Consider the following 21,078-nt stretch of genomic DNA (forward strand, 5'->3'; position numbering starts at 1 on the left):
AATTAAAAAAATGTGAATAAAAGCCACAGTGGTGGCTGAATGTAGCGTGTGCGCCGCCGGACATTTTGGAAGGGAACCACTTGCACAAATTAGAATTAAACTGCAGCCCTGCCACCATGTGCCTTAACTGATTCATTCTTCGCTTACAGAGCAGAATCCGGCAATTAGCTAAATTGAATGTTATTTGAAGCACTAATAACGCGGAAGAGTAATTTGCTTACACTGCATTGGGCAGTGACTCTAATCTGCCTGGTGATCATTCCGCCTGGGAAGCTCGGATCTGAGATAATCATAGAAACAAGTGGTACCGATTTCTTTTGTTGATAGTTCTCATTTCTCAGCATATGGCTGGCGGGACCATTGGGGAACGAGAAAGTAAATTGGGAGGAAATCGTTCTTGTTTGCTCTTTGTCTTTGGAGTAAACGAGGAGGACTCATTGGAAAAGTGCACATTGAATGAAAGTTATCTGCTTTTTTGTGACGGAAAAGAGTGGAGGGAAGGGAGTGGGGTGAAATGCTTCGGTTCCGTTTCAGCAGAATGAGATTGGAGTAGTGACTCACAGCAACACCAGCGGATAACCACTGCAATATGAATTAAGTTTGTAATGTAATATGCACAATAAATTGTTCTTTTGTGGTGATCATATGTGAAGCTTACGTGTCTTGCTTGTAATATGGATTGATTTGATCTAGGCAATAGGTATTGGCAAGTTCACTACTATTTGGATGATTTTGTATATCTTTTCTTGAGTGTTATGTTTGAAGAATACACTTGTACATAGGTGTTCACTTTGGTGCTTTGGACAGTATGACCCTTGAAGAGCTTTTTAAAAGTTATTTTAGAGAGCGTGGCCAAGATGGCGGCGCAGTAGGACGTGCTTCCCGCACCTCCGGGGCCTTCACCCGCAGTGCCTAACGGTGCACCAAGCCCACAACTTGCAGTAAATCCTCCTTCCCAGAATATTGAGATATCCTAGAGATAGCTGGTCCATCTCTCAACTGCCGCGGGACCGGGAGTGGCGCACCATGGTACCATCAAAATGGCAGCTGCCCAGACTTCACTGCCCCTGCTGCGCCTCAGGACTCCCCTCCAATGTGCACCAAAGGAGCATGCGTGTCACTGCCGCGTTCACATCCAAGTAATCTAGGCCTCATTTAGGCAACCTGCCTCTCCCTTCCAGTGACCTAGAGCCTTAGTGGCGGGCATTGGCCTCGCGAACCCTGCCAGACAGCACGGGGGCTGGGCCATCGCAAAGCTCCTGCACTGCAACAGAGGCCTCTGGTGAGTGCATAGACTCCTGAAAGTTGCAGCAGGGGCCACGGAGGATTTCGTGGGCCTCTGTCATCGCGAACCCCTATCATACCTGTACAGCGCCCAATGGTCCTTGAGACATGAGACTGAGGGGCTTTCTGCCTGAATCGCTTTGGTGAGTATGGGGACCTGCTGAGCTCATGATAATCAAGGGGGCCTGTCACATTTATTCGTAAAGGGGTACTTCAGGTATAGTGACTCTGCATGGTTCTTCACCAGAGGCCCTGATCTATTTTCACATTAACAGCTTGGTCCTCAACACTTTCTTGTATTTTTCCTCTTGTTCTTGTTAAACGTATACACTAACCAGAACATAGATGTCCCTCTTTATTTTAGGAAGTTATGTTCATAAACCAATATTGGCAAGGCTTTTTTGTCTTAGGTTAGGACTGCACAACTTACTTCTTATTTTTTGTTACTTGATGTAATCCAGGTTCTATTCTCTGCATCTCCCATAGCATGTTTGTTGGCAGATTGCTTCTGTACATGGTACGGTTTGGCCGGTGTATCATTTGCGGACAGTATCCAGTACAAGTCTATTGATATAGCATTTGTGAGATCCGTACCTTTTCTGATCCTTTGCACATCCTTGGCCTGGTCTTCTTCACATGTTGATGCTCCTGTCATTAGATTAAAGCTGCTGCATATCTGGGTCTTCCATGTTGCCGAGCTTCTTTTTCCAGTCAGTGCTATTGAGCTTTCCGGTGAATCTAGGTCTGACAGTTGCTTATTTATCTTTCAGGACAATGTTTTAAACATCATTAATCAGGTCATGGAGGAATGTATCAAGAATGAGCGAGCAAACCGGGACTTTTGTGTAAAGTTTCCAGAGGAAATTCGTCATGATAACCTCGCTGGACAGCTGTGGTTTGGTGCGGAGGTAAGACGCTATTCTCGATGTTCGATTGGTAAATGTAGTGTTGAGTCTTGTGATAAAGGCTATACCCCCTAATCACGCCTCTGCACTGCAGTCTGTGTCATTGAAACCCACCGCTGCTAGGAGGCGGAGCATGTACACTGCTAAGATAACTTTTATAGTTTAATATAAACAATAGTGCATTTAAGATTGGGAAGATTTAAAAATATTTTAGATCCAATATGCATGTAAGATGTAGTTGTTTCGTGGCCTTCTCTTGTATGTAAGCTACTTAGTGGATATGGCAAATGTAATCCGAAAAGTGATTTTTCTCCCCAAAGACCATCGGGACAAAAATATCATTGGCACTGTCCTTTCTGATTTTTTTTGCCTTGTTCGAGGAATAAAAGAGGAAAAAAGGGGTGTAAATTTGCTGTATCTGGTGAGCAAGTCAAAGATTATTATTACCTCAAAGTTCTTCCTAGTTATTTAGCATGGAGCTACCATGTTAGTGTAGCGGTCGCCCAGGTAAATGTACAATTGAGGGCTACTCCCATTTAACAACAAGCATGGAGGTTCTGTATTCTGAATGAATGTTGATGTATGATTTGAAAGCTAGATTGCACCTATTATAGTGCAGTACATATGGGGGACTAGTCAGGCCAGATGAGTTTACAACAGAGAATAGGTTCATAAGATCAACTTCCACCAACCCGCTAGACACCTATGCTCCTCTTCATTCGCCCTCGCCCCACACATCTGCCGCTCCTTCTCCTACATCACAGCCAAGACCTTGATCGACCTCCAGCTCCATATGGCCACCTCGGTGGCAGACTTCAGAAAGAGACTCAAGACCTGGCTCTTAGACAGAGAGACAGCGTCCAGATACCCCTGGGGGTGACTGAGTCAGCTTTACAAAGCTGGCTAATTGATTGATTGACAGGCGTACCTAGATCATGACGCTACTCTCAGTTTGGAAACAGGAGGGAGACTATCGATTTACTCTTTAATCAGCGTAAGTCTGTCACAGAATATGTACAAAGTAGTCCGAACATAAGTTGCTGCTGAAAGTTAGCAGAAGGAAGTTTATTGAGTCATTGAGGAAACTGTTCAAAGTGCATCACTGCTCCAGATTATTGATGATGCAGGATTACTATTTAAATTGTCTCCATTTAGATTCATGTTATGTTAATTTATCACAAGCAGATATCATGAAAATCTGTTATATGCACTATTGAACCAACATTGGATACAACCAAATAGAAAGCCGATGCTTGGAGTGAGTATTAAGAGGAAGGCAACAGTCTTTCTTTTTTTTAAAAATATTTTTATTAACCATTTCCAAGGAAATTTTTCCGCATATTCCTGTATATGTTACAGCACACAACAGTTTCACAAGTGGTTGTATACATCAAAATATTGTTCGTTCTGCTGCATTGTGACATAAATGATCCGCCAGACATGTATGTGATATATACTACCCATTCCAATACAGCAAAATAAAGAAAAAAGCGTCTATAATATATTATGATGGCCTTCCAATCACAATCCTAGATTTAGCCTACTATTTTTCCACCTTGTGATAGGTTGCCATATTCTGTTACCTAGTAACTTAGCTCTCCTACCTTTCCTCTCATAGATTGCTTTTTCTAAATTATACATAGAAAGAAGGCTTGCAATCCAAACTTGAAACGGGGCGGGAGCCTTGTCCAACCAATTTCTTGCTATACATATGCGATAAACTGCCAGTGAGACAAAAATAAACTACTGGCAGAGCATCTGCCACATCAGCCACATCCCCCACCCCCAGCATAATTAATTCATCTGTGAGTTTAATCTTGATCTTAAGTGATTTATCAAAAAACTCTTCAGTAGCAATTTTCAAGGTAAACAATTGCGGACACTGCGAAAACATGTGCACAATATCTGCTTCAGTTGAATCACATCGGGGGCATGTTATTCCCGTTGTACCGCCCCACTGGGCGATTCTGGCCGGAGTGTGATATAGTGAGAACACTGTCTTAAAATGTTGTGATTGCAGGGTAGCAGAGCATAACACCGTTCTACCCAGATCCAAAGATACCTGAAAGGTTTCTAGCCCTGACCCCAGTTTTTCTGACCATTTTTGTGAGTATTTCGCTCTTTCATCAGTTTTACTGTCTTTCAATTCCGCATATAGCTGTCTTATCGTACACTTATTAGCTGTTTCTATATATTCCATGACTTTACATTGTCCCAGTCCTGCCGGACCGCCTTGTTTTTGCATTAAGAAGCTTCTGGTTTGGAGATATTTGTAAAAACTACTATGAGCTAACCCGAATTTAGTTTGTATCGCCCCAAACTGTAACATGTTCCCCTGGCTGTCCAGCAAATTCCCTATTTTCACTATACCCTTATTATGCCAGTCCCTCATGGTAGTGTCCCTGAAAATGTCCCTCGGTAATGAGCAATTTGTATACAGTCGTGTGTAATTGTTATACCTTCCTAAACCAAAATTTTTTGTCATTCCTTTCCAAACCCTATAGGCCGCCTTTAAGGTCTTAAACCGTGTGTGTTTAAAATAAGTGAAGTCGGTTGTGTTTAAAAACCCGTTCTCTGCCCCCTCACCCAGTAGTGTAGTATATACATTAGTGAACCCTATCTCGGTTTCTGTTGTGTGTTCTCTGCCTCCCCCGCCTAGTAGCCCCTGGCAATACTGCATTACGGCAGCCCAATAATAGAGCCTAAAGTCCGGTGCCCCCCAGCCACCTTTTTCTCTAGATACTGTTAGGTGTCTATATGCTCTCCGTGTCTTCCCTTTGACCCAGATAAATTTGTTCAAGATCGCTTCCAACTTATTGAACCATATGTTGTCGAAAAATAATGGGATAGACCTAAACAGGTACAGAACTTTTGGGAATGTTACCATTTTTATTACATTGATCCGACCCATTAGGGTGAGATGCAAATTATTAATTCTCTCCGTATTTGCTTTTATTTTTGCCAGCAGTGGATTCATATTAATTTCGACTAGCCTATCTAAGTCGGCTGTAATCTTAACACCTAGATACGTAACTTCGGGAGCTACTCTTATGTCCTGAAAGTTCACCCAGTTATTTTGTATAATTTGTGTTTTTCCTTTGTTCAGTGAGTAGCCTGACACGGCCCCAAAAGCTACAGCCTCCTGTTCGATTTCTAGGATAGCCGATCCTGGTTGTGGGGTAACCACCGCCTCGTCATCTGCGTAGGCAAGTGTTTTATATTCATAAGAATGCAACTTTATCGGGAGAATGTTAAGGTTCCGTTGCAGTCTACGCAGAAGGGGGTCAAGATATAAAGCAAATAGCAGTGGCGAGGCCGGGCAGCCCTGTCGTGTGCCACGTCTTATACGTATTCCCGCAGTATACCCCCTGTTTATCCTCACCTTAGCCGTAGGTTCTAAATACAGTGCCTGTATAGCCTTTATATAGCCTGCTCCTATCCCAAACCACTCCAAGGCCTTCCACAGATATCCCCAGGAGACCCTGTCAAAGGCCTTCTCTGCATCCAAGAAGATGGCCGAGGCAGGGTCTCCTGTGGCACCTGCGGCATCCAGTATAGTAACCATCTGCCTTGTGTGTTGTGTAGTCCCCTTTCCGGGTATGAATCCATGTTGTGTTGTGCATACCAGCCCCTCAATTACCCTACTTAATCTTTGTGAGAGCGCCTTGGAGTAGATTTTGGCGTCGGCATTCATGAGTGTTATTGGCCTATATGAACCGGGATCTAACTGTGATTTGTTTTTTTTCAAAATTACAATGATATTTGCTCCGGCCCATGATTGTGGTACATTTTTCCCCCTCTGTGCTTGACTTAGGGTTTCCAGCATATCAATCCCCAGGGCGTCCCAAAAGGTTTTATAGAATTCCGCCGGAATTTGGTCGGGCCCCGCTGCCTTCCCTGAGGGGAGTTTAGTTACTGCATTATGGACTTCTCCCAATGTCAATGGTAGCTCCAGCGCCTCCTTATTCTCCTCACTCAATTCCTCGTGAGAAATTCCTGTTAAGTAGTCCTCTATCTCAGTTTCAACATTCCCCAGATCTTGGTCATATAGATCAGAATAGAACTCCCTAAACACCTCTCTCACATCTTCTACCTTAGTCACAATTTTCCCCCCTTTATCCTTAATTTCTTTAATTTCTCCCGCTGCCAGGTTTTGTCTAATTCGGACTGCTAGCATATGACCTACCCTCTCATTAAATTCATAACATTTTTCTTTTTTCATTAAATAATTACTTGCCGCTTTATTTGCTAATTTTTCACTGGCCTCTGCTCTTTTCAGCTCTATCTCTAATAGAATCCCCTCAAGAGATTCTTGATTGATGACAGCTTGAATAAGCTGTTGTTCTAATTCCATTAAATCATGTAACCTCTTGGTTAGTTCGAGTTTTTCATTTTTACTCCTGTGGAGGGTGTAGGCCAGTGTTTCCCCTCTTATCCCTGCCTTAAAGGTATCCCAGACCACTCCTGCAGATGCCGTACCTCCTATTTATTTCCCAAAATTGTCTGATCCATACCTTCATTCTATTTACATAATCTTCTTCCCTAAGTAACCCTCTTTCAAATGTCCAGTTATATTCTTTATAGATAGGACTGAGGTTCTGAGGGATAGTTATTACTAGAGGGTTATGGTCTGAGAAGACCCGAGGGAGCCTTTCTATTTTTAAGTCTGGTGCTAGGGAGCTAGTGGCCAAAAAGTAATCCAGTCTAGCGATAACCTTGTGGGGGGCAGAAAAAAAGGTACTGCCTGTTCCAATGGGATTATATGCTGACCAGACATCAACCAAAGCATTGTTAGACATTAAGTTAGCAATAGCCCTTCGTGTTCTCTTTTTGCGGTCGCCCTGCATCCTCCCCCCCCAACAAACCCAACCCTGATAATCCGTTAATGTTAAAGTCCCCGCAAAAAATTACCGGTTCTGTCCACAATGCCAACTCGTCATCTAAAAAGTCAAATAATTCGGGTTCGTCTTCATTAGAGCCGTATACAGATACAATTGTATATCGTCCTCCAGCTGTTTCCCCTTCTACCATAGCCCATCTCCCCCCTCACCTTCCTTCTTTTTCTTTACCTGCATAATTCCTTTTTTTGCAAAAATAGCCACTCCTTTTGTTTTTGAATCTTGCTGTGTACATGCTAAGACTTCGTAACCAAGCTGATCCATAAGATATTTATCCTTTCCCCTCACATGCGTCTCCTGAAGGCATATGACATCCAATTTCAGTAATCTACACATAGCCGCAACTTTCTGTCTTTTCCCACCATTGTTTAAGCCGCAAATATTAATAGTAGCGAACCTTAACGCCATCTAATCTTAAAGTTGAGCTATCAGACATCATCCTTTTAAAGTTTACTACCACTTGTTTACCCCTACACATCTTCTTACCTTGTGCTGTACATGACCTTAATTCTTCTCCGCCCCCCCCGCCCCCCCTCCCCCAACCCCCAGTCAACCCCCCCCTTACTTACCCCCCCCCTGCTACAGGCAAATAGGTCAATCTTGACCTATATGTGACTGCTCACTGCTGTAGTGTTGCCTCCTTCTCCTGCCCAACCTACCCAAATATTACCATATTCAATACTTTCCTCAGTACTGTAGTATGGAGCTTATGCTGGTTTAGTATCCCTGCTCTTCTTGCTCTTTTGATTCTCCGTAATTTCTGCAAGATACTCGCCTGCCTTTATTTCTGAGTAGAACATTCTGATACGACCCCCTGTAATAACTTTCAACTTTGCTGGAAACATCAGGTATGCTTCGGAGCCCTGGCGCTGAAATGGAGTAATTAACTGCCTGAGTTTCCATCTCCTTTCTACGGTCGTATGGCAGAAATCCGGCCTAGCAAAGAATGTAAACCCTTCAACTGTCTTCTTTTTATCTGGTCTGGCAGTTTCCATAACTTCCTGCCTGGCCAAGAAGTTACCCAAAAAAAAACTAGCATTGCCCTTGGTAAGACATCTTGACCGGCACCTCTTATTTTCTTCTGTGTCAGTGGGAATCTGTGTGCTCTCTGAACTTCTAATTCCCATTGCCACTGAGCCTCTGGGTATGCGCCTTTCAACAATTTAATCACAAACCCCCTTGGGTCCTTCCCTTCCACTCCTTCCTCCAAACCGAGAAGTCTCAAATTGTTGCGCCGCTGGCGATTCTCGAAATCCTCCATCTTCCACTGTAGGTCTTCGATCACCTTCCCTTGCTCCATTCTGGTAGACTGCCAGTCTGTGACTTCATCCTCCAATCTACCAGTTCTCTCTTCCACCTGCACCACTCTTTCTTCCACCTCTTCGTATTTTTTATTCATTTTCCTAATACTCGCTTGTATTTTTTTAGTGTCTTGTCTGGCTCTCCTACTTTCTAATCTAGCCTCTGTGTGCATTTGCTTTAACATAGCAAACATTCCATCTAGAGTTGCTTGAGGCGATGATTCGGTGGGATCTTGAGAGGCATTGTCTGGGTGGTTATCAGGTGCTTCGCCTAGGCCATGTTCCTGATATATTTTAGAAGTGCTGCCATAGTCCCAAAGCAGCTTCCTGTTCGTGCTTGATGCTGATCTATCTATGTCTCTGTCTCGTCTTATCATGGTTCTCCTTTTCTTCCTCTGTGTTTCTTTGTTTCTGGGTTCAGTAGAGTGGGACCCCTCTGATTCTGACCCTAGCGAAAGATCTGTAGTAGTAGTACCTCCTCTGAGCCCAGTAAGGAGGAATCAGACCCTTCAGTCACAGAGTAAAATTTTTCCACTTCGGGGAAGCGTACTCTCCTTCCTTTGTCCCCTTTAGCCCCCCTTGATGTACGACTTTCAACACTTCTCATGCTCCCCCAGTTAGATTGGATTAGTGAATTACTGTCCCCAGGGGTGGGAGCGAGGTTTACCTGCAACAGAGCCTCTAGCATTTGGGCATTATTAAAGCTTACCGGGTCTTCTGTCTCCTCCAGCTGTCCACTGTTCAGCTTGCCGGTACCGCTCTCCAAAGCTGTGGCTGCGTCTGTGTCTTTGCCTGCCTTCTCGGTGTTCTCCTCTCCCAGCGCGGCTCCGACGTGAGGCATGCCTGATTGGAGCTCCTGTTGCTTAGGAACCACCGTGCTTGCGTCCTCGCGGTCGGTGAAGGCTGTATCCGCGTTTGTCTCCGTGTTTGTGTCTACAGACGTCTCGGAAATCAAAATCACCGGCTGAACTTTGCCCGCAAAAGCCTCCGTGACAGTAGATTGTCTTTGCAGGGTACAGGTACCGTGATCGCGTGCTTCAACGTCCCGCTGTCTGACTGTGGGCGCCTCTGCCTCTGCTGTTGCTGTCCTTTCATTCCAGGGGTTCCCGCTTGTGTCAATGCCTTAGTTTCCACTTTTCCTTTCTCTTTGGTAACTTTGTCTGGCTTCTCTCCTTTCTTGGGCTGACTCTTTTGGGCGGCAGTATTCGCCGCAGCGGCTCGTTTATTCAATGTTGTATTTGTTGTTTTCGGTATCGCTCCAGTGCGCTGTGCCATCCCTATAATTGTGCTGATACCTTGAATGTACACTTTCCTCCAGCGCTCTCCAAAATAGAAAAGTAAAGCTGCCAGGGCCTTCTATATCACCCCAGTGTTTCCTGCATTACTGGTCTTGGTTGTTCCTTGGAGAATCAGCATATCCTTTTCCGGCTCCCAGCTGCATGTTCCATAGGTCAGGAGAAGGAGTAGGTGCGACTGCACTCTACATCAGCATAGCGGCCATCTTGCCTCGGCAACAGTCTTTCTGTTGAAATATAACTAAGCAATGTAATGAAGAATAAACTATAAGATATAAAGCAAAGGACACGGCTCTGCTTTTGTACTTAAGCATTTTAGGGTAAATCTTGTATTTTAAAATGTTTTTTGTAGTCTATACTCCCTTGGAGAGTGAGAAGCGAGCCAGAGAAATGCCTAATATTGAGAGAGAGGAGAGCTAAAAAGAGACATGCAGAGGAGGAGAGAGATAATTAGAGAGAAGACATTTGGGAAAGAGAAGGGCAGCTTGGGTGAATGATGAGATAGAAGATGAGGGATGTATAGGAAAGAAGAAGGCTTTGAGAGTAGCAGATATGTGGTGAGGGGTACGAGACAGAGTGAAGGATGGAGAAATAAGAAAATAGTTGAAAGACAGAATAAGTGAGGAAAGAACAAAAAAGTAGAGGTGTAAGGCCTGATATTGAACAAAATATTACAGAAAAGGTTGGTTCACTCTTTATTTTGCAACAACCATTTCCACAGAACATGTGCTTAGGCTTTAGGGAATAAACATCTGAAACCCCAAGGCTGCAAGTATCGCGTTGGAGCATAATCTGCTGGAGCCAATTGTGATAACTTCTCAGAGGTGTGTGGAGTCCTGCGACACCTCCTTGTATTAGCACTGCAGATTATAGTAATTACCACAAACAATTGTTTTGCTCTAGTGTAGAAAAGAATTTGCAGTATATGATAGAGGCTTCTAGTCGCGGACTCCTTACCTTTGATTTACCCATATGTCAGACAAGATCCTGCCATTTTTTTGTGAGCAGTACCCCTCTGCACCAGTAGGTGGTGCCGTTCGGCTCCATGTGGCGATGTTGGCATCGTCTGCACCGGAGGTGACATTCACGGTCTGTGTATAGGCACCACCCAGGCGCTGACATCAGTTTTTTCTTTCGCGCCAGTCAATGCAGATCCGTGAAGAGCTACTTCTTTGTCACTTATTAACTAAGCTTTTTCAATGTTTTGTCGAAGTCATTTGAGGTCTGACCTCCTGGTGTGGTGTGGTGTTTCATCAAAAAGGTCCAGCTTCACTCCCTGCGGCACTTGTTACTGACAGTTGTCAGTGACTGACCCGCGTCTTGTTTGCCTCTGGTGCCTGGAACGGGACCATGACCAGAAGGCCTGTCCTGACTGCCTCTCCATGAACCCGAAGGCCGTGAGGGAATGCTCCCACAAGCTTCTAAAAAGCCCCACGCGTAACTCCGTAACATTCAATGTCCCTATCGGAAGGAAGGCCCCGGGAGCGGTCACAGTCAGAGGTCATCGTCGCACTCCAAGTCATCGAGCCACTCTGGTAAGTCCACTCCCACAAAATGTTGTCACCTCTCGAGGCCTGGCTCCGCGGTTGAGCCAGAGCGTGGGCCGTCTGCACACCTCCCCGAATTCCCAGAAGGCAGAGCGACCCTCCCCCCGCCCAATTGAAAGAATTGTATGAGGTAATGCATCTCATATTTGGGTGGCCTGTTCCCTCCGGTGTGCCTTTGGGCCCCACAGGTTCAGGAGGGACCCTTTCTGGATCCACACCGGCAGCTCTGAGCACAGATGGATCCAGATCGGCACCAGTCTTGCCACCTTGACCTTCGCTGGTGCCGGTCCCGAGTCCAAGGTCCCCAGCACCGGCAGCACCATCCCCATCCCAGACTCTGACATGGAGCCTACTGGAGCCATGCCTTCCAGGCCAGAGCCTGAGGCCTATTCTTATGGGCTAGGACTCGAGGAGAAATGGGAAGGGTCCCTGGACCCTAAAAGAATACCACTCTAATGAATAACAAATGAACTTGTGTGAGGATCTGGGTGTAGCCAGTGGACTGGATACTTCTCCAGATAATGGCATGCTTTCCTACCCTACCATGACTACGGAGAAGGGAGTTTCATTCGCTATGGTGGTGCAGAGTGCAGCTGAGGTCCTGTACTTTAGTTTGTCGTTGGTGGCAGTCAGGAGTAATGTCTTGACGGAAGTGCTTTAGGTGGGAGTGTTCACATCAGAGCCGCTTCTCCCTTTCAATGAGGCACTGACGTCCTGATTGGGCCTTGGTCCAAGGCCAGCACAGAGGCTCCTGTGAACAGGACGATTTTCTGCCGCCACTGCCCCACTCCATTAATCCTGGCTCATTCCTAACTCTAGGAATGAAAATGTTTTCTTCCACCAGCATGGCAATGCAGTCAGTAAACACTGCATGCCTTTTGGACTGCTATTCCCACGCTCTGTGGGATATGGTTGCGCAGGTGCTACCAACGGTTCCGGAGGAGGCCTGGGTTGTGCTCTCCCAGGCTGTTACTAATGGGAGAGATGCAGCTTATTTATGTTATGTTATGAAGATTTCTACAGCGCGTAGCTAGCTGTCTTAGCAACGGGGTGTCCCAATGCTAGTCTTATGAGTGCATTGCGATAAGCAATCTCTCACCAAGCATCACAGGAAACAGTGAAGAAGAGAATAACCAGTTCAGCATTTGATGTAGACTAAACACCGCCGACTCACTATGCAGAGCGGTTTATCGACCGTAGCCCTGTGACGCCACACCTGGTTGAGGACTGCTTGATTTTCTGTGGATGTCCAGACATCACTCATGGACACATGCCCTTTTGGGCTCCGGTCTCTTTGGAGACAAGGCGGATTCAAGGCTTGAGCGCTTTGACACTATGGCTACAGCCAGGTCCTTGGGCCTATCCATGGCCCCTCGTCACCTTCAATCCGCTCCTTTTGTGGCTATGATAGAGGCATGCAGCTGCGTCCTTACCGGCCCAGCCACCACAGAGCGCAAGCTTTCCAGCCTCTGTATGGCAGTGTATGTGACTCTTATGGACCTCGTGGGTCAGGTGGCCAGCTGTCTGGTCAGTCCACAACCACCCCAGCAGCCACTGCCTCCAAACCTCTCTAGTCTGCTCATTTAGTGGGTGGCAGGATTTACCATCACCTGCCCTGCTGGCAGTGCATAACATCGGACAGGTGGGTTTTTGCAGATTGTTCGAAGGAGCTACTCCATCCCCTTCTAAACTCCCCTGTCCTCCATGCCACCTATGTATGATAGGCTGACAGAGGACCACTATCTCCTCTCTGACCTGAAGTTACAGCTCTTTTGGCCAAAGGAGCCATAGAGACAATGCAGACACCAGAAGTGGGTTGTGGTTGTTATTCCCGCTAGTTTCAGATGTCCAAGAAGGATGGAAACCTTAGTCCTATTCTAGACCTGTGCTCCCTCAACTTCTTCTTCTTCAAGAAGGTCAAAATGCTCACTCTAGTTCAGGTCGTATCTGCTCTGACCCAGGAGACTGGATGGTAGTGTTGGACTTGCAGGGTGCATATTTCCTTATTTCGGAACTACCTGCTTGCCTACAGGGGTTACCTGTGGTTCAGGGTGGGCCATGAGCACTTTGTTTGCTGTGCTCCCCTTTGGCCTCACCAGCGCCCCTCGGGTGTTCACCAATTTGATGGTGGTGGTTGCATCTCATCTGCAGAAATCGGGGGTGCCAGCCTTTCCCTATCTCAACGACTTGCTGTTGAAAGCTGTAATGTTATCTTGGCAGCCAGGCTTCCCTCCAACAAGACGGTTTATGCCTGCCATTGGGCAAAATTTCAATTTGTCTTTCTGTGCACTTGCCACACATGTTGCCCAATGGCAGGTGTAAACCGCCTTGGTAGAGGGAAGCCTAGCTGCCAAGATAACATTACAGACTTCAGGTGGAACGTTGACAGATTTGGGTGGAGAATCAATCAATCAGTAGACTTATAAAGCGCAAACAAATCACCCATGAAGGTCTCAAGGCGCTGAGGGGGACGGTGGGACTGGGTGGGTGGCTCTGCGGTTCACTCGTAGAGCCAGGTCTTGAGGTCCTTCCTGAATTGCAGCAGCGTTGAGGATTGCCGATGGTGCGGAGGAAGGGATTTCCAGGTCTTCAGAGCAAGGTATGAGAAGGATCTTCCTTCAGCCATGGTCTTACGAATCCATAGGATGGTGGCCAGGGCCAGTTGGGCGAGCAGAGATGTCTGGTGGGAGGGTAGAAGGTGAGGTGGTGGCTGAGGTATGTAGGTTCGGCATTGTGGAGGGCTTTGTAGGCATGCGTGAGAAGCTTCAAGGTGACTCTTTTGTTGACAGGTAGCCAGTAAAGGTGTCTCAAGTGGATGTTAATGTGGTTTCAGCGTGGGATGTTCAGAATGAGTCTGATGGAGGCGTTCTAGATGGCCTATAGTTTTTTGGGAGTTTCTAGGTGGTACCGGCGTAGAGTGCATTGCCATAGTTGAGTCTGCTGATGAGCGCATGGGTTCGGTGGAGATCCGGCGTAGAGTGCGTTGCCATAGTTGAGTATGCTAACGAGCGCATGGGTGACTTTTTTGCGGGATTCGGTGGAAATCCATTCGGAAGCAGAGCATGTAGAAGCAGGAGGACGAAACAGCGTTGACCTGGCTGTTCATTGAGAGCGAGGAGTCCAGGATGATGCAGAGGTTTCGTGCGTGGTCTGTGAGTGTTGGGGGTGGGGGGGTTTCGAGCGCTACACCCTTTCCTGATGTTGTGACAGAAGATCCACCCGAAATGGCTGCCTGATCGGATGACCGATGGCCAAGCTTAATAGCTCAGGATACCGGACTCTCCGTGCCGAGTCATGAGCCACAAGAATGACTTGGGCCCGGTCGATGCTGATCGTCTTGAGAACATTGGGCAGGAGTGGTATGTGCGGAAAGGCGTGCAGGAGGGCTGAACTCCACTCGAGAAGAAAAGCGCCTCCGAATGAGAACCACTTTGAAAACTCCAGCGTGCAGACCCGCGGACATTGCACATTCTGGTTGGTGGTGAAAAGAGGCAAATTGATCCTCTTTCTGCACCCCTTTCTCAAGTTCTCCTATTCATTATTTCCCTTGCCCAGCAGGACTTTGCTCTGGGCACTCTGAAGGGCTATCTCTTCACCACTTCTGTTTTTCTGTGGCTGCTTGATCAGCCATCCCTCCTTCAAATCTCCTATTGCACATAAGTTTCTGAAAGATTTACAAAAATGTGTGTTTACCTTCTCTAATTGTTATGCCTCAGAGGGACCTGAGTCTCCTCTTCACTTTCCGTATGTGCTTTCCCTTTGAGCATCTGCACAATTGTTCCCTCAGGCTCCTTACTGTTAATATGGCCTTGTTGCAATAACATCTGCCCAGAGGGTCACTGAGCTTCAGGCATTGTCATCCAAGCATCCTTGCCTCCCTCTCTTTAAAAAGTGGTCACAACATTTCATGTAGGCCAGTCCATCACCGTGCCTACTTTTTACGGTCCTCCTCATCCCTCCAAAGAAGAGGAGCGAATCGCCGGCTGGACCCCCCCAAAAAGTGTTATTGTTCTGCTTTCACCGCACACAAGAGTTCCGGGTGGACAACCAACTCTTTGTTGGGTATATTTGAGCACAGAAGGGACAGGCCATTCAGGAAAGGACCATCGCACGATGGATAGGACACTGTATCAAAATCTGCTACACATTGGCTAAAAAGCAACCTGCTGAGGTTGTGCGTGCTCATTCTACCAGAACTAAAGCTGCAATAACGTTGTTAGTTTGTGGAGTTCTAGTTCTGGACATCTGCCCGGCAGCAACGTGGGCTTATCTGCACACGTTTACCAAACATTACTGTATGGACAATCAGGTCCGTAGGGGTGTGGGCACTGTGCCTGTTCAGTCCTGCAGGATTTCCTTCTGTCAAATTAGTCCACAGACCTACCTCAGGGGAGGTCTTGCTTGGGTATCTATTTAAAGGTAATGAATCTGTGGCTAGAAGTCTCTTATAAGATGAACAAGTTATTTACCTTCGGTAACACCTTATCTGGTTGAGGCTCTTTATAGCGCAGATTCCTTACCGACCCACACATCCTCCTCGCTCTGCGTATGGATTTCTAGGGAAAGGGTTTTTCCCCTTTCAGGGCCCTATTTTTCCAAACCAGTGATCAGTGTACTTCTTGGCTCTGCTCTTTAGGGGCTGAGGAGGTGCACTGACAGCAGCCGTCTGCAGAGGGTAAAGGGGTCACATGGATCCCCCAGACATCCCCTTGCAGGCGAGTACAGTCACTGACTGCACCTGCCTGCAAGGAGCAAGGGTATCTCTAAAGCCCTTTGAAAATTCAGGCGGGTGTCGCCTGCACTGTGAAAACACGGAGCAGCTGTTGCGGGTAGCGAGAGTTTGCATCTGCCCTGGGGACAGCGCGTACACCATACTGGGGTGCATTATCACTGTTAGTGCCTGGCGCACCTTTTGAAAGGTGCTCCTGGCGCAAACAGTGATAATGTGTAATGCGGCCCATGGTGTGGAAAGTTGCGAAAAGGAACTGAAGTCAGCGCACCTGAGTTGCGCCTTTATAGGAACAGCAAGTCACTTCTGGTGCGGGCAACAGTATGCGGAGCCGAACTACGCCACATACCTGTGCGCATGTGTTCTGCTCACAAATACATTTCTGGGGGCAGTTCAAACAGAAGGAATCTGCGGTTAGATAGAGTCTCTACAAGAGAAGGCTTTCCCAAAGTTAAGTAACTTGTTCATCTGGACCACAGGACATTTTCTCTCCCAGAACGGTTTTAAATGTCTTGGACAGAGGAGTAAGCAATTGAGGCGGTCAGAGGGAGGCAAAGAAAGAAGAAAAGAGGGGGAGCAGACTGATCTAAATGTGAGAGGATGATCAGGAGAGGATACTGAAGCAGAAGGGACAGAGAATAAGAAGCTAAGAAATAGATGGGATAAGTATAATCAGAGGTTTATGGCGTGGTAGTTGCTGGGTCGGGCATATCAAAGAAAGTTAAAAATAAAATACAAGCAGTAAAAGTAACACTACCATCTTCTGGAAACGTCTCAATTTTCCTTTTTTTATTTTTAAAAGTTCTATGTGAGAATGTAATGTGGCCTGCTTCACAAGTTGCACACTGTACTCTTTAATGTGGCAGATTTGTTTGCCTACCAAATCCCCTTGGGGTAGAACACTTGGCATGCATGCCTACTTTGGAGAATTTTCCCTACAGTCTGCCTCAACACAGCAAGTGAAAATTGAATTGATAATTCCTTTTTCAAAGTCTGTAATCACCAAGTCACTGTTCCCATACTTTACCTCTTTCCACATTTCAAGCGTTTTTTTTTTCATCCGGGTAGCTCTCGGTGACAGGGGGTATGATCCTACTCCTGCCTCATGCAGAGGCAGTGCTTTTAATTCAATTTATTCAAAAATAAAGGAAGCCCTATGTTTGCGGAGGCCTAATACATCCACCTTCTTCTCTTGTTGTTCACCCGAATTACTAATGAGGCCTCTAAATTTGGAATCTTAAAAATATATTAAGCGATATCACCTAAACCCACTGGTAACCTACATATTTTTGTGACTGTCCGAGAGGAAAGGTTATTGCAACAAGTATTAGGAAAACCAATAGGTCTCGTCTATGGGAGTTATAGGCTATGCCAATGCTTATTGGTGATGCTGTAATGCATTGGTGTAATGCTGGTAAGCATGGGCAAAAGTAAAAAAATATATATATACATATATATATATATATACATATAGATAGATATATAACTATGTATATATGTGTGTGTATGTATATATATATTTATATATAGATATGTCATCATACTTGTGACTATATATATATATATATATATATATGCATATGTATATATACATATATATGTATACATATATATATCTTAAAAATATATTAAGCGATATATATATATATATATATATATATATATATATATATATATATATATATATCGGCGCTGGGGGTCCGCACAATAAACAGCAGTAGGAACAAACCTGTGAGGGCAACTTTTTGTGGCTACAAACGCGCCATGGACTTAAGCAGCACACATAGAGAGCAACATAGGGGTGAGGGAGAGAAGCCCATGAGTGAAAAAAGCAACATATAGTGTGGGGGAGGCAGGGAGTATTGCGGGGGACTGGCATATGATAGCAAGCTTGCAACATGGGTGCTCGGAGGGGGGAGGTTGGCAGTGGAGGAAAAGCACTCGAGGGATATAGCTGGAAAACACAAAAGTAGTTACCTAAAAGTGTGCAATAGATGGGAAAACCCCAGAGAGTCATATAGTAAAGAGGCTGTTTTCTAGGGGAGGGACAAGCATAAGATGGACAGGCAAGGACACGGAGAACCTTTGAATAAGAAGCAAGCAAATAAGAATAGCAATAAAGTCACCCAACGGTCAAGAGTGGGCTGAATGTAAGCCCCGGCGAGGCCTTGGTCAGCCCACAATCCGTCTTTTGCAACCATACAGCTTGTGCTGCCTTGTAGCTTCGACCTAAAAAGAGAGGTGTAATAATCCAGACATGTGGAATAAGTACTTCACGTTCTCGCGCTTGGCAATGCTCAATGGTAGGCCCTTTTTGAGTGCTTTAATGTGTTTACAGGGACACATGTGACGTTTTCTTTATTTCATTTATGCGAGTTTCCACGGTGCTGTGCATAATACCAAGAAGCATAGTATAAGCTGGCCAGGTCAGGGACCTTCAGTAAAACATTATTTAGAATGAGGGAGTGTTAATAGTGGGAGGAATTAAAAGTAAAGTCCACATTTGTAAAGCGCACAATCACCCGTAAGGGTCTCTAGGCGCTGGGGGGCCGTCGGGAAGATTAAGCGAGCTATTGCCCAGAGTCACATGGTGCTGGGCTAACCTGCCGCCGGAGCCGGGGATCGAACCGCGGTCCCCAGATTCCAGCGTCAGTCGCCCTGGCCGCGGCGCCACACCTCTTCCACTTAAAGTGACCAGAAAAAGAAAACCTTCTTTCAGGTTAACATGAAATATCCGAAGGGATGGACAGGTATTTTAGGAGCTCTAGCTGCATGCATGTAAAGGTTTGGAAGGGAGCGTCTCAAGAAATGGTTGGGAGACTGAGTGGTAGTGTGATAAGAGTCTTAGAAGGAAACGACCAGCATTGGCAAGAACATGCCTACACTAGACGTCTGTGCAGACAACGTGGGTGCAAAACAGAAGCCAACTGTTGAGACCAGATGATCGGAGATGAGATAAGGGAGGTGAGAGAGTAGAGGCTTCTTGCAGAAGCGGTAATCGTCACTTTGAAGTCAGTTGCAGAGCAGCATGTGACATTATGACCTATTTAGAAGAAAGAAGTTGTATGGAGCAGATTCTAACTTCCTACCACCGCAAATGCTACTTCTTCTCTCCCCAACTCTGCCTCTTTTGCAGCACACCTGCTGACGATGTCCCTCCTACCCATACTTGCTGCTGCTACTTCCTCTCGTCTACTTACATGAGCGCTACTCAGTCTAGGCATGCCCAGAAGTGCAATCTCAATCCAGGGCCCTCACACCTCGGAGTTCCTTTCATTGAAGTATCAGATGTGTTGTTTATTCTTCTTTGAAGGAGGTTCTTCAAAAACGATCCAAATGTATTCAATATTCGTTTAACATAGACGATGCACTTCAATTATTGATCTAAAATGGCTCACTGAAACAGTTTTCACTTTTTGTGAGCCATTTTCAATGAATGTCAGAGGAAACTCTTGATAGCAAAGACATGGAGGTGTAAAAATGTAAAGTGCTGTGAAATATGGGCTAACGCATTCCTTGATTAGAAACCCTTGCCTTAAAAAAGAGGCGTGTACCTCGAAACGCATGTTGGCTGTGCATTAATTGAAGTACAGTGTGTGTTCTTATTGAAGAATGTTTGATACAAAGGAAGTATAAGAATAAAATAAACCAAGATTATTAAATAATTGGAGTACATCCTCTTTACATTAATATTGAATACATTTGGATACGTTTTTGAATAACCTTCAAAAAATAAATAATCATATGCCACACCAGTGAGGTTTGGTTTTGTAGGCTTGAGGTTTCAGGCATATTGTCTCCTGACCCCATCTTTTGGAACATCGAATGGTTTGTTTATACCGGAGTTGGGAGCACACCGCTGACCTCTTCCGCCGTATCGCCCCACTGCATCATGGTCTGTGCAGTTCAAGTAATTTCAAGAACAGTTCAAAGTTCAAATTTCAAAGTATTTCACCTCAATCGGTGCAAGTAAGTACTTGTATTGTGGTCATCTCTAGACACGAGCCTAGCTCGTGTTTCGGGATTGATTCCCTCATCAGTAGAGATATATTCGGGGTTGCAGAACAGGTCGCCAAACATCCGTCAGGGGCCTCGTTGCCCCTCTGGCGCGCAGGTGCATCTCCAACAAGCTCGTCCGCTTACATGGCTACCGGGAGCCAAGAAAAAGTGGATACCGGAGTTGGGAGCACACCGCTGACCTCTTCTGCCGTATCGCCCCACTGCATCATGGTCTGTGCAGTTCAAGTAATTTCAAGAACAGTTCAAAGTTCAAATTTCAAAGTATTTCACCTCAATCGGTGCAAGTAAGTACTTGTATTGTGGTCATCTCTAGACACGAGCCTAGCTCGTGTTTCGGGATTGATTCCCTCATCAGTAGAGATATATTCGGGGTTGCAGAACAGGTCGCCAAACATCCGTCACGGGCCTCGTTGCCCCTCTGGCGCGCAGGTGCATATCCAACAAGCTCGTCAGCTTACATGGCTACCGGGAGCCAAGAAAAAGTGGATACCGGAGTTGGGAGCACACCGCTGACCTCTTCCGCCGTATCGCCCCACTGCATCATGGTCTGTGCAGTTCAAGTAATTTCAAGAAAGTAAAGTAAAGTCCACATTTGTAAAGCGCACAATCACCCGTAAGGGTCTCTAGGCGCTGGGGGCCGTCGGGAAGATTAAGCGAGCTATTGCCCAGAGTCACATGGTGCTGGGCTAACCTGCCGCCGGAGCCGGGGATCGAACCGTGGTCCCCAGATTCCAGCGTCAGTCGCCTTGGCCGCGGCGCCACACCTCTCCCTCAAACAGTTCAAAGTTCAAATTTCAAAGTATTTCACCTCAATCGGTGCAAGTAAGTACTTGTATTGTGGTCATCTCTAGACACGAGCCTAGCTGATTCCCTCATTCCCTCCACCCCTAACCATTTCTCTACTGATGAGGGAAGTTATCCCGAAACCCGAGCCATGTCTCGGGCGATACCCAAAAACCCGGGACATGTATCGGGTCTAGAGATTCATCAGTCCAACAAGTACCGACTTGCACCCACCTGGGTGATCCACTATTGAACTACAAGTGCCAGAGTCCCGAGGGGCGATCCGGAGGATGGGCTAGCGGTGTGCGCTCCATTG

The 21,078-nt window shown here is 46.0% G+C and overlaps 1 protein-coding gene across 3 annotated transcripts in view; it reads left to right on the plus strand.

The window, feature by feature from the left end:
* ZFYVE28 (zinc finger FYVE-type containing 28) overlaps positions 1 to 21,078 on the plus strand; it is a 635,647-nt gene that overhangs the window by 328,836 nt on the left and 285,733 nt on the right. For all 3 annotated transcript variants that reach the window (XM_078678591.1, XM_078678592.1, XM_078678593.1), the window contains exon 3: positions 2,055 to 2,192. In XM_078678591.1, coding sequence (XP_078534717.1) covers positions 2,055 to 2,192 — 138 coding nt within the window. The remainder of the gene's footprint in view (positions 1 to 2,054; positions 2,193 to 21,078) is intronic.

Source organism: Lissotriton helveticus, chromosome 2_2 (assembly GCF_964261635.1).
Source record: "Lissotriton helveticus chromosome 2_2, aLisHel1.1, whole genome shotgun sequence".
Taxonomy (NCBI): domain Eukaryota; kingdom Metazoa; phylum Chordata; class Amphibia; order Caudata; family Salamandridae; genus Lissotriton; species Lissotriton helveticus.